Source organism: Ceratotherium simum, chromosome 32 (genome assembly GCF_057802395.1).
Source record: "Ceratotherium simum simum isolate JZ-2026a chromosome 32, ASM5780239v1, whole genome shotgun sequence".
Taxonomy (NCBI): Eukaryota; Metazoa; Chordata; class Mammalia; order Perissodactyla; family Rhinocerotidae; genus Ceratotherium; species Ceratotherium simum.
In genome coordinates, this window is record NC_141931.1 from 31,117,530 (window position 1) to 31,131,800 (window position 14,271).

At 43.5% G+C, this 14,271-nt stretch overlaps 1 protein-coding gene across 2 annotated transcripts in view; it reads right to left on the reverse strand.

The window, feature by feature from the left end:
- PFKP (phosphofructokinase, platelet) overlaps positions 1–14,271 on the reverse strand; it is a 63,499-nt gene that overhangs the window by 31,661 nt on the left and 17,567 nt on the right. For both annotated transcript variants that reach the window (XM_087420871.1, XM_004425419.3), the window contains exons 3-4: positions 4,236–4,313; positions 1,051–1,240 (exon numbers count right to left, since the gene is read on the reverse strand). In XM_087420871.1, the coding sequence (XP_087276997.1) occupies positions 1,051–1,240; positions 4,236–4,313 (268 nt within the window). The remainder of the gene's footprint in view (positions 1–1,050; positions 1,241–4,235; positions 4,314–14,271) is intronic.

The window sequence follows — 14,271 nt, forward strand, 5'->3', positions numbered from 1 at the left end:
GAATTATAAGAAAAAAAGAAAGGGAAGATCTGCATGTTGCAATCGGTGGATAAAATCTCACTTCTCTCTGGTAACAGCCTCAAAGAACTCTGAACGAAGCAACGTCACAGTCACAGAATTAAGTACTTAAGAATATGGTATAAGTCATGCTGATTTCCTACAGGCCCGTGGGAGACAGTTAGTTGACAGGTATCCACTTAGATGGGGTTTGCAGGTGGGCTTAACTGGAATCAGAATGGTCAAGGGTGGGGCAGCTTAGGCCCGGACTCAGGCGGCTACTCGGCTTCTGTGTTCCACCCAGCCTGCGTTAGTCCAGAATACGGTGGGCAGAAGGTGGTGTTAGGCCCTCGCTTCTGTGTCTGACAGCCGCTCTGCGTTCCCCAGATAGAGTGTACAGAACTTGGGGCGATTCTTAGTTCATGCTCACACCTTTCATGAAGGTGCTATTAGTTCAGGCAATTTGCTTTCACTGGTCATATTTTATATTGAGTCGGAATTATGTAACAGCACCTTGACGAGGTGAAAACCACAGAATATATAGAGCTCTCGGAAATCCTTTCCTACGACAGCTTCAAAGGTGCTACAGGAAGACCTAACAGCAGACCATTACCATCTAAATCTTGCAACAACTAGAGTTTAAGGAGACCCTAGCAATAAGCTTGAAGGTTAACGGGCAGACGCTGGCGTCCTTGGGCCGGCATGAGCCGGGCCACCCTCGGGCCCCTGGCCCCTCATCTGTAAAATGGGGATGAAGATAAAACCCATCTCAGATGGCTGTCGTGAGCATCACACCAAACTATCTACGTAGAAAGCTGAGCAGTGCCTGGCATGTAGGACAGTCAAATAAATGTTATTCTTACTATAGTTATTGTTATTATTTGAGGCACAAATTTAAGTCCTGAGGTAGTGAACTATAAGGTCTATGACACCACAGATGCCTCGGCGACAGTTAAATGGACAGAACCTGTGAGTTCTAAGCTGTTTGAAAGGAAGGGACCATGAATGGGGATCAGGACGCCCACGAGAGGACACGCAGAAGCGGGAACGTACCGCTCTGGGCCAGCTCTTCCAGCAGCCCACTCCACTCTTTCCGGAAGATGTTGGCCCCAGTGAGACTCCCGTCCCCGCCGATCACACACAGGTTGGTGATGCCCAACTGGACCAAGTTACGAGCAGCTTTCAAGCGGCCTTCCCGGGTGCGGAAGGCTTTACAACGGGCGCTGCCAATAATGGTCCCTCCCTGAAGGAGAAATAAAACCATGGTTACTTGTCTCCCTCTGACTGGACGGAAAACAGGACAGGTCAGCACAGTGAATGCTGGTGTGTGCACAGGTCTTTCCAAAATTTAGGTTTTTAGTTTTAATCTTTTTAGTTGGTCAGCTGTGAAAGTTTGTTGTTTTCCCATTTTTAGCTCCATCCCAGAATTTAATGGATAAATACACCACATCATGCCCCGGAGAGCCAAGTAGGCTGTGGAAACAGAGAAGACAGCAGCCATCCTGAGTGGAGCCTGCAGTGCTGGGAGGGCTGGCCCGCACCGGCCGGCAGCCGCGGCCAGAGAAACAACGTGCCCAGCGGCCCCAGGTGACAGGACTCCCCTTCTGTCAGTCAGAGCTCACCATGTGTGCAGGCAATATAGAAATCTGTGAGCCAAAAGGCTTCACTTTTTATTTTTGCACTCCCTCTCCTCCCGCCCCATCCCTTCTAAAGGCTAAATCTTAAGAAAACTTAAGTTGGATCATCCAAACTTCCGGAAGAGATAAGTCAGGATTTTTTACACTTGGTTTTTCAGAAACAAAGGATTCCCAGTTGTATTTAGAAAAACGCAGGATTCCTTTACGTCCATCACGATTGCACTTATGAAACTTCAACTTGTACACGATCCTTCAAGTGCATGCTCACTTCATACAGCAAGATGCTCATCGTCAACAGTGACCCTGGGTCAGTATGGTGGGAACAGCATCGTGACTTGGCACAGCAATGGGGAGCCTGGGGTGGGAGGGGCCGTGCAGAGAGAAGCTGGTCGTCTGGACTTGGATTTGACCACGAGCCATTGGAAGGTCATGTGACTACTAACACCTGGAGGTTAAGTCCCAGCCCGTGAACACTGGGGAGATAACACAGACAGGCCTCAGGCAGGACACCAAGACTGACTAGGCTGCACAGAAGGAGGCACCACACACACACACACACACACACACATACACACACACACACACTTCCACCACACCTGTGTTTCCCATCTTCCTGCACAATCACAATAGCAGAAAGGAAACTCTTTTCACACACAGGTTTACTGTCTGGAATTTAGATGACACTGTCCTGATTATCTGCAGATCTCTCCCTAGCTGGGTATTGATGGTCGTCAAGCTTCCCTTCTGCCTCTTTCCCAGAGCAGTGGAGTAAAGAAGGCCCGAGTGCAGACTGAGAGCCTGGGACCAGCGTTACAACATCCACCCCGCTATCATCCCTCTGCCTGGCTTTGTTGAGATATAACTGACACGTAACGTGGTGTAGATTTAAGGTGCACAACGTGAGGATTTGATACACGGATATCTTCTGAAATGATGACCACAACAGGGTTAGTTAATACATCTATTGAGTCACATAATTACCTTTCTTTTTTGTGGTGAGAACTTTTAACATTTACTTTCTTAGCAACTTTCCAGTACCGTAATATAGCACTGTTAACATTTTTTAAAGGTATATAACACGAGGACTTAATATATGTATACGTTGTGAAATGATCACCACAATCAAATTAATTAACACCTCCATAACCTCACGGAATGTCCTTCGTGTGTGTATGTGCTGAGAACACAAGATCTATTCTCTTAACATATTTCAAGGATACAATACAGGATTGTTAACTATACTCCCCAGGCTCTACATTACACCTCAGAACTTACTCATCTTATAATTGGAAGTTTGTACCCTGGGACCAACATCTCCCCGTTTCCCCCTCAGCCAGCCCCTGGGAACACCATTCTCCTCTCTGTTTCTATGAGTTCAACTTTTTTAGATTCCACATATAAGGGAGATCATCCTGTATTTATCTTTCTGCATCTGGCTTATCTCACTTGGCATAATGTCCTCAAGGTCCATCCATGTAGTCCCGTATTGCAGGATTTCCTTCTTTTTCGTGGCTGAATAATATTCCATTTATATATATAAATACAAGCCATATTTCTTCCATCCATTCATCCATTGCACTAGCACCTTCAGAGGGAATGTACTGATCTGGTTCTTTCTGTTAGAAAGTACTCAACGTGACTTATAGATTAATACATACATTTCAAAAGATCAACTCACTTGGGGCCAGCCCAGTGGCATAATGGTTAAGTTCGTGCACTCTGCTTCAGTGGCCTGGGGTTCTCGGGTTTGGATCCCAGGCACAGACCTACACACTACTTATCAAGCCATGCTGTGGCAGACATCCCACATATAAAGTAGAGGAAGGTGGGCACAGATGTTAGCCCAGGGCCAATCTTCCTCAACAAAAAGAGGAGGACTGGCAACAGATATTAGCTCAGGGCTAATCTTCCTCACACACACACAAAAAACCCCCACAAATAAAGAGCTTTTCACAAAGTCCATTCTTTCCACATAATCCATTTCTCAACTCATTTGGAGCCTTCACTAAGCTACAATGTTCTAGGAATTTATTAGATATAAAACATCCAGGCAGGTTCCTTTTAAATTCAAAATCAACAATTGTTTCGCCTGGAGTGGTAATTACCTCATCCTTGCGCACACCAAGGGAACCAGCCCTGCCCTGTTCAGGCCCGAACAGGGCTGTTCTGTTCCCACGAAATCCAGAGGGACGCCGCCGGTCGGGACCTCCCCCAGACTTTGTTACACTGACTCCAAGGGACTCACAAAAACCCGCCAGACGTGGAGATTTGCCACTGAACACACAACACCAACAAACCAAAGCTGTCTCCACATCAACCTGGTCTAAAAACCCCCAAATCCGCTACAAGCACCGTGATCACCACTAGCTAGCATGCATAACTTGTATCGCAAGGATAAGTCCTCTGTTTGCATGATGTACAGCCTTTTTAAATATGGAATTAAATGACACGTTAAGGATGTCTTCCTTCCACGGGAGTAAGTAAGAATGATGCCAGGCAGCACACTGATCCGTGGTGAGCATTACCGGTGCATAAGTGTAAAGGGTTTCACACTGGAAGAGCTCCTCAGAGAAAGAAATAGAATAGATACTCGGCACGCACCACTTGCAGAATGCTCGAGACGCTCTCCCAGTCGGCCTCCACGATGTTGCTGCCGCCGTCCACCATGCCTTGGTAGCCCTGGGGAAGAGAATGAGACTTCTCAAAGCTGGGCTACACTTTGCTGAGACATTAATTGATCCTAAATTAGGTAAAATGGAAATACGAGTGACAACGAGTCTAAGTTCCCAAGAGCCCAGTGGTTAGAAGACGCAGCACGCTTCAAGTGCTGTTAAAGCAGTAAATGGCAGAAAAGCCTCTTCAATTTAATCTCGAATGATGGGAATGTCTACCCAGACTCGTCCAGAGAACAATGAGGAAGAACAGTTTGCCTATTGCCTAATGGTTCCTGAGGGATTGAAAAGGGACACATTTACCCTAAAACTGTTTGGGATTTAACACAAACGCACATGAAAACAGTGTCACACACGTGACAGCATTCCTGTCAGGACCTCGAGTTGCCCAGGCATCCATGCTCGCCTCGATAGCCACACAATATTACTACCCAATAATCCAGTCTGCCTTACCTTCCCGCTAGTGACATTACGACACCGCAGGGAGAGCGTTAGTGCATCAGGACGCCAACGCACACCTTCGCCTAGATGCCCAAAGCTAATCATCTGTCACCTCTGAATGCACCCACTTCTTCCCACAGACTGCACGAGATCAAGAATTACAGGAATGTTCATTTATCTACGGGACTCACTTTCCAGGGCATTTAACCTTAAAAAGTAATAGGCTTCAACCACGTAGACGTGTTTATCATAATACATTATTGTGGATTCATACCCCCTACTTAGTGAAGGTCAAAAGGAAAGAAAGAAGGAATAAACATTTTAAAAAATGAAATGGCCCATTGAGGATAGAGCCTACGCAAAAATTAATCAATAGTGCAGGCACCTCTATGGGTGATCAACTCATATACTTATATTTATAAATGTAAAATTTCCATCAAAAATACACATATACAATGTATTATATATTATATGTATAACATATACAAAATAACATATTTATATAATAATAAAATACCACATATTATATGTAATATATAACACTAAATCATACACATATATTATATACAGTCCTGTGCCACTTAATGATGGTTTGGTCAGCGACAGGCTGCATATACAATGGTAGTCCTATAAGATTAGTACCATATAGCCTAGGTGTGTAGTAGGCTATACCATCCAGGTTTGTGTAAGTACACTCCGTGATGTTCGTACAATGGAGAAATTGCGTATCGACACATTTCTCGGAATGTATCCCTGTCAATAAGGGATGCAGGACTAGATACTTTTATATATTGTATAAAACAAACCTGCTCTCAACTTTGTTCTATTTCATTCGATACTCTCGTTCCCTTTCTTATTTGTTATGTATATAACACTAGACTATACACACATGCAGATATATATGTACTTATATATTTATACATTATATATAATATAGATGTTATATAATATGTATTACATATCTTATGCAATTAAAATATTTATATATTATACTATAACATAACGTTATAATATACTATAATATATAATTTTATAATTATAATCATATTATAGAGCATTACATTATATATAATGTATAATATACATGTAATATTATATAAATACATTATATAAACGTGCATGTGTATAGTGTAGTGTTACGTATGTGACAGACAGGAGAGGGGAAGAGCATGGAATGAATCAGATCAAGAAGTCGAGAGCAAGTTTGCATTGGTGCTGGCAGGTGTCTGCACACCACACATGTACTGAGGACCCAACTCCGGGCGCTGGCTCCCCAGGCGGCCCTCACCCCTCAGCCCAGGCTGGCGTAAGGACTGCCCACAACCCCCCAGTGTCTTCACGGGGAAGCAATGGAACTTCTTCCAAACATGGCTCGGTCCAACTTGAAGGATCACTTTTCTCTTTTTGTTCCCATCTCCCTTCTTTCTGAAAACCTTAGAGGGTGCACAGTTTTAGAAGATTCTATTTAAAGTATCGAGCCTGGCATGGCTGTCACTGTGGAGGGCGAGGGTGATAAGCAGGAGTATGATTGGATCCAGGCTCCCCTCTCGAAAGGGAGCTCTTATCTGAGGCGCTATTTACAGTGTGTCCTGGGATGTTAGCTCCTAGACAACAGGGGCTGTATCAGGCAGTTTCCCGGCTGCTCCAGGACCAAACGCAAAACCAAGGCCTCTTCTCCTTCTAAGTGACCCCAGGGATCTATTTCAACAGAATATTAAAAATAGATAGGGAGGTTATATATAGAAAACACTAAAGAATCCACCAGAAAATCTTTTAGAAATAATTGAATACGGTAAAGTTGCAGGAAACAAAATCAACATACAAAAATCGGTTGTGTTTCTATTCACTAGGGACGAAGCAGCAGAAAGAGAAATTAAGAATACAATCCCATTTACAACTGCAACAAAAAGAATAAAATAGCAAGGAATAAACTTAACCAAAGAGGTAAAAGATCTGTACACTGAAAACTATAAAACATTGCTGAAAGAAATTGAAGAAGACACAAAGAAATGGAAAGATATTCCGTGCTCTTGGATTGGAAGAATTAACATAGTTAAGATGTCCATACTTCCTAAAGCCATCTATAGATTCAATGCAATCCGTATCAAAGTTCCAACAACATTCTTCACAGAAATAGAAGAAAGAATCCTAAAATTTACATGGAACAACAAAAGACCCCGAATAGCCAAAAGAATCCTGAGAAAACAGAATAAAGCTGGAAGTATCACACTCCCTGACTTCAAAATATACTACAAAGCTATAGTAACCAAAACAGTATGGTACTGACACAAAAACAGACACACAGATCAATGGAACAGAATCGAGAGCCCAGAAATAAACCCACACATCTATGGACAGCTAATTTTCGACAAAGGAGCCAAGAACATACAATGGAGAAAGGAAAGTCTCTTCAACAAATGGTGTTGGGAAAACTGGACAGCCATATGCAAAAAAATGAAAGCAGACCATTATCTTACACCATACACAAAAATTAACAAAAATTATTTCAAAAAAATGAAAATAGATCATTATTTTACACCATACCACAAAAATTGAATGTAAGATCTGAAACCATGAAACTTCTAGAAGACAACATAGGAAGTATGTCTTAGCAACATATTTTCAAGCACCACGTCTGACCGGGAAAGAGAAACAACAGAAAAAAATGAACAAATGGGACTATATCAAACTAAAAAGCTTCTGCACAGCAAAGGAAACCATCAACCTAACAATTGGGAGAAGACAACCTAACAATTGGGAGAAGATATTTGCAAACCATACATCTGATAAGGGGTTAATCTCCAAAATATATAGAGAACTCATACATCTCAGCAATAAAAAAACTAACAACCCAATTAAAAAATGGGCAAAAGACCTGAACAGATATTTCTCCAAAGAAGATATACAGATGGCCAACAGGCAAATGAAAAGATGTTCAACAGCATTAACTATCAGGGAAATGCAAATCAAAACTACAATGAGATATTACCTCACACCCATCAGAATGGCTATAACTAACAAGACAGGAAACAACAAGTGTTGGAGAGGATGTGGAGAGAAGGGAACTCTCATACACTGCTGGTGGGAGTGCAAACTGGTGCAGCCACTATGGAAAACAGTATGGAGATTCCTCAAAAAATTAAGGATAGAACTACCATATGATCCAGCTATTCCTCTGCTGGGTACTTATCCAAAGAACATGGAAACACCAATGCATGAACATACATGCACCCCTGTGTTAATTGCAACATTATTCACAACAGCCAAGACTTGGAAGCAACCTAGGTGCCCATCATGGGACGAATGGATAAAGAAGATGTGGTATATATACACAATGGAATACTACTCAGCCATGAGAAACAATGAAATCCAGCCATTTGTGACAACATGGATGGACACTGAGGGTATTATGCAAAGTGAAATAAGTCAGAGGGAGAAGGTCAGATACCGTATGATCTCACTCATAAGTAGAAGATAAAAACAACAACAAACAAACACATAGAGACAGAGATTGGATTGGGGGTTACCAGAGGGGAAGTGGAGAGGGAGGAGGGCGAAAGGGATGATTAGGCACATGTGTGTGGTGATGGATTGTAATTAGTCTCTGGGTGGTGAACATGATGTAATCTATGCAGAAATAGAAGTATAATGATGTACACCTGAAATTTATACAATGTTATTAACCAATATTTCCGAGGTAAAAAAATAAATAAAAATTTTTAAAAATTAAAAAAAAGAATTTAACTTAAGAATTTCTAAGCCATTTTATAATTGAGAAAAATAAATAAATAAATGTCAAACTTACCTTGGGGGAAAAAAATAGATAGGCAGGTAGGTAAGTAGATATATGATAGACAGATAGCTAGATGACAGACAGATAGATGATGGATGGATAGACAAATAAATGCTTGATAGATAGATAGATACATAGATAGATGATAGATAGATAGATAGATAGATAGATAGATAGACAGACAGATAAGAGAGAGAGAATGATCTAGCCCTGGAGCTGCCCTTTCACTGATCTCAGCCACCCCCAAACTCCCAGGTTTCTGTTAAGAATTACACGTCACTCTGCCGCACAGCACAGCAAGTGTTCTTAAGACAGGAGGACAGGACTGAACAACTACAATCAGGGGCAGAGCTGACTTTGTGGATTCATTCCTAGGAAGCTCGGGAGGCAGGGAGACCACAGGTGAGCAGGCCGGTGGCCTGGGGCCAAGTTCCAGATCCTCCACCACTGTTCTAAAATGGACCCTATGTGGAGGGATGCTGTGCTATTATCCAAACCTGAGCACTTCTGAGAATGAGGGAAAAGATTACTGTTCATCAGGCCAGAACAGCAGGATAAACCAGGATGGAAGATGCTGTGGGAGATCAAGATTTGGCCACCCTGAAATATATCTCTTTACCTTGATTGTTTTCTCTGAAGGACATTTGACCTCCCCCACTAACTGCCTAAAGAATTTGACATGGTGGCTCCTTCCTGGAACAGATCTTCTATCATGATGGCTATAAAGATAATGTAGGATAGAGGTTACAATAGCAAAGGCACCAAGCCTCTTTTATCAAAAACTCTGTCTCTCCCTGACCACATTATCTATAGATGACCCTGAAAAGAATTGTCTTCCTGCTCTCTGAAGTCCCAGGCCACTACCCACCTCCAACCTGCTCCTCGCCTTTAGCTGCTCATTTCAGAGTTTCTCCCATGTATACATGTTATTAACCTTGGTATTATTTTCTCCTGCTAACCTGTCTTGTTAATTATTTGGCCAGCCATAAGAACCTTAAGGAAAAGGGCAGAGGGAGATTCTTCCTCTTCCCCTGACAATGCACTAACCACAGGCTTTGATAAAGCAGAAAGTGAAGACCCTGCAAGCCCCCACAATAGCCCTGGGGTAATTCTGTACATTCAGTCCTTAGGTAAATAAGGAGACTTAGCGGGAGGGAGCCGTCCCAGCCACTGCAGCGCTCACGGGGCCTGAATACCCTGAGCCAGTAGTGGGGTGTCTCAGCTGTGCGTGGCAGACAGCACCAACTCATAGTTATTTGCGCAACGTGTGCTCCTCAGTCAAGACCATACACGATTTGCTGCTTAATATATGCCATCTTGGGGACAGAAACATTTCCTTTCCCTTTATTATCTCTCAGAATTTAAATACTGATTTCATAAAAACATTTACAAACCCCTTTGTTTCTAGAGTAAAAACATGGAAAACTGCTCTACAAACCATAACACATTTGAAAAGTAAAGTGTTCTTCAAAAATAATTTGATGATTCTTTGCAGCATGGGTACATGTGGTAAAGAAAGTGATTAAGAAATAAAAAGAGTGATTTTGTGATTTTTGCATTCAGAGCACTCTCCTGACTGCACACATGGGCTGGTCGCTAGGAAATGACTCACTCTTTAATTTGCAAAGTCGTCAGGCTCATGTAACATTTGAAAAATAACTACCAACTGCAGCTGTAGGCTGTCTTTACCAACAAGGAAGACGTTACTAAGTTAAGAAGGCTAACTTTACACAAATGTACTATCACTTGTAAATTCAGATGAGTTGTTTTCTAATGAAATCTTCTTGGAAGGTTGAATACCTACTCAGAGACAGCCAGGGCCCAAATTATTTTCTAAAATCTTCTTTTGGAATTTGCCTTCAGATCTGGTTTCTATGACTCACATAAGAAAAAAAACCATAAAACCTTTAATGCTACACTTAGTTTTAGACCAAAAGTTTAACACGATCTATCTTGTTGGTGCTAATTCATAAGATGAACCCAAGAGACTCTCAGCTGGCTGTATCAAATCCATGGTCCAGAAGAACTTTTACGTGGAGTCATTTGATCTCATCCCAGAACATGCCATAGTCTCTGAAAGCATTTTAACGTCTTGTCTGAAATTGTTTTGAGCACTGTCAAAATATGCATAAACAGCCTCCCAGTTGACTATGTGGGAGACAGTGCTACACTTAGAGGTCATTTTGACCCATATTTTCAGGCATTTGTTAAATCCATCCTAAATAAAGAGCTAGTCCACCTGTGGGGGGCTTTCTCTTATGAGAGATCTCATATGTTATTTTTTTAATTAAAGACCCAGAGGGAAATCGCAGTCTTGTGCTGTCACAAAGTAGGCTTTTTCTTTGAGAACGCTTATGTTTGATGGGTCCACGTGTCTTCTCAACTTGATGATGCCCTTTCTGAATCCGATTTCCTGGATTCTTCTGTCAACAACTCACCGTGTGAAAGGCAAACATTCCAACTGCAATCGGAAATAATCTCCCAGAGTTAACGCACTTCAGAAGCATTTTCTAGACACTGTTGTCACTGACTTTCTAGGATGTAGTCACTGCTTTCAGGGGCTTCTCTGGTGGTTTTGTTGCTTCTGAGTAAATACACATTTTTGTTTCCTATAGCATTAAGGTTTTCCGGGTTTACCCTTAGTAATATAAGCATTTCACTTAGAGAACTTGAGAGCAAGCACATAGAGAAGTGGGCTCTGAACCGCTCTCAAGTTTCAGATTCATAAATACCACCTTGCAGAACTAGGTATGTGCGTAAATGTTCGCTGTCAATGGTTTCCAAGTTTAGGAATTGGGAGTTTAATTTGCCCACAGGAAATTGACACGCAGAACCTCAGAGCATGCATTTCCTCTCCCCAGACCTGAGCCTGCTCCCCAGCCCAGGGTTCTCAACGCAGGAATGCTCCATTCCAGGGACCTCACAGTCACCCTGCTCACCGACTTCACGACCTCAGGGAGATGTCTATGCAGTAGCCTCTGGACCTGTCCTCGGTGAGATTGGGTAACCCTAAAATGCTACACCAGGTGAGAAGAGGAGCAGTCACTGGACAGCCCTGCACTTCGCGCGCCGCAGAACCTGACCCTCCCGCATGATTTATTAAATAGCCTCTGGCATTGTTTGCTTTCTTTAAGCCAAAGCTGACACCACACAGTCCCAGGGAAGTAATAAAACCGAAAGCCACAGCAGGACAAAGCAAGTCCTCCAGAGAGAGCCTGTTATCTCACGGTAAATTAGTGACTTATTTAGCTCCGAGGTGATAACAGCGGGAGGGGCGGAGGCAGGGAGGGAGAGGATCAGTACTGCCATTTGAACACTGAAATATTAACTGTAACTCGATGGTCTGAAGCCAAGAGCACTGTGAGGATCAAGTCGCAGGTCACAGGGGAGGAGCTTATCGCAGGATCTGGACTGAGCAGGCACGCCATAAGAGAACGCCGGGGCTGTGATTGGGATTTTTCATTATTCCAGGTGTGGACCAGCGATGTCCTCACGAAAAGGAAGGGAATGCAGGGAGACCTCAGTCGAGCGCCTCTTGTGAATTAACTTAAGGAACTCAACCAACTGGCAAATGTGTGTGCACGTTAGTGGGAGGGCTAGGCCTGGCCGAGTCTGGTGTAGACCACTCCACACCAGCACGCAGTGACACACTGAACTGCACACCCCAGCATTGCTATGGCTCTTTCTAGACAGACATTCAGTGGTTCATAGCTTTGCCTTTAAGGAAGTGCAAATGCAGAAATACTTATGTGTAAAACCTCAAGGGATGAGACAATGCAAGGCCGGTGCCCTCCCTTGGCCTTCTCGGAACCGTTGGGGGGAGGTGGAGGCGGTGACAGGTGGGCTGAGAATGGGATGACAGAATCAGACATGTCCCCAAAGTCCACACCACATCCTAACCTGTCTCTGTCCATCAGGGAGCTTCCCCGTCCACCGCTGCCCACACACCCAAGAACACAGGCAGTGCCTAGACCATGAAATACCCACAGAGAAGACCCCTGTGTCGCCCTCCCTGGAGCCACAAGTCCACCCCAGAGAGAAGGTCGGTCTGCAGGGGGCGCCCACAGCTTCTGGGGAAAAAGGCCTTCATGGCCCCCATTGGAACAGGCAGGGGTTTGTTTTTTATATTTCTATTTGCTTTTTGCCACAAACGTGACATTTTTCACTTTAAAAATTGTGAAAGCAGGCGGTTCATATCCAAGCAGAGAAATAATGAGCCCTATGGGAAACAGAGGGTTTCTGTTAGGAAGGGGAAAATGATAGCAATTGTCGGGGGAAGAGGGAGAATCTCCCTCTGCCCTTTTCCTTAAGGTTTTTATGGCTGGCCAAGTAATTAACAAGACAGGTTAGCAGGAGAAAATAATACCAAGTTTAATTACATGTATACATGGGAGAAACTCCGAAATGAGCAACTCGTCCCTCTGTCTAAGCTGCTTGCTTAAGTATTGCAGCTAAAGGCGAGGAGCGTGTTGGGGATGGGTAGTGGCCTGGGACTTCAGAGGGCAGGAAGACAATTCTTTTCAGGGTCATCTATAGATAATGTGGTCAGGGAGAGATAGAGTTTTTGATAAAAGAGGCTTGGTGCCTTTGCTATTGTAACCTCTATCCTACATTATCTTTATAGCCATCATGATAGAAGATCTGTTCCAGGAAGGAGCCACCATGTCAAATTCTTTAGGCAGTTAGTGGGGGAGGTCAAATGTCCCTCAGAGAAAACAACCAAGGTAAAGAGATATATTTCAGGGTGGCCAAATCTTGATTTCCCACACAATCTATTAACTGACAATTACAGCTTGTTTATCCGTGTGCTAAGTCAGGCCAGGAAGCCCCGGGCCCAGCCAGGTGCAGCTCAGATTGTGCCGGGTCATTCCAGCTCAGCAAGAAGTCGGTCCAGCCAGGAAGCCACTCCCTAGGCTCCTGTGACAGCCCAGACCCTCGGCCCCGGGCGCAGCAAGCCGGTGAAGACCAGCACATTGGCTCTGATGCTGTTCTAATGCCATTTACTCTTTTACAACATGACGCCCTGACCTACCCTAATGCATTTAGAGGGTGGTGTTCTTCGTAATAAAAAGATTAGCTGCTGCAACGTGAAGCCTTTCTTCAACGTGCAGAAGATGACAGAAATGAGCTCTGCTGATGTCTACAAATGGTGTGCACGAGGAGCGCCAAACTGTTAAGAGTTATTTAAAGAGGAAAGACTTTTAAGTTAGTCATATTTAAAGAGCTAGAATAAGAATGATTTTTTTAAATCTGCAGAAAAACCTTCTGCTAATAAGATTTTGAACTCATATATTACACTAAATACAACTAGCTATTTCTGCAGCCAAGATTGAGCAGCAGGTAACTTGGTGACTTTCCTCACCCTGTTTCTGATCCACCTAAACCCAGGGGTGCTCCACCCTGACAAAAGTCTTTTACAAAAGGCATGTAATGTACTTGCCCTCACCATCTCCAAGGAGCTAAAGGCACTTGTGAGTTTCTAAGGAAAAACCTTAGCCTAAAAGGAAAAAGAAAAACAAAAACAATTGGCTCACTACGTGGGAAGAACGGGTTAAACTGCACCCTGCCCCATCCTCCCCAGAATTGCGCCCAAGGGCTTAGCATGCGCCACACGTAGCCTGTCCCAGATTTCCAGCAGTCCCTGGAGCAGCCAGTCAGAACAGATCCAGTGCCAGACTTCTAGCAGAAATGCCAGTGTTTTCCGATCAATACACTTCCTGCTAAAGAAAAA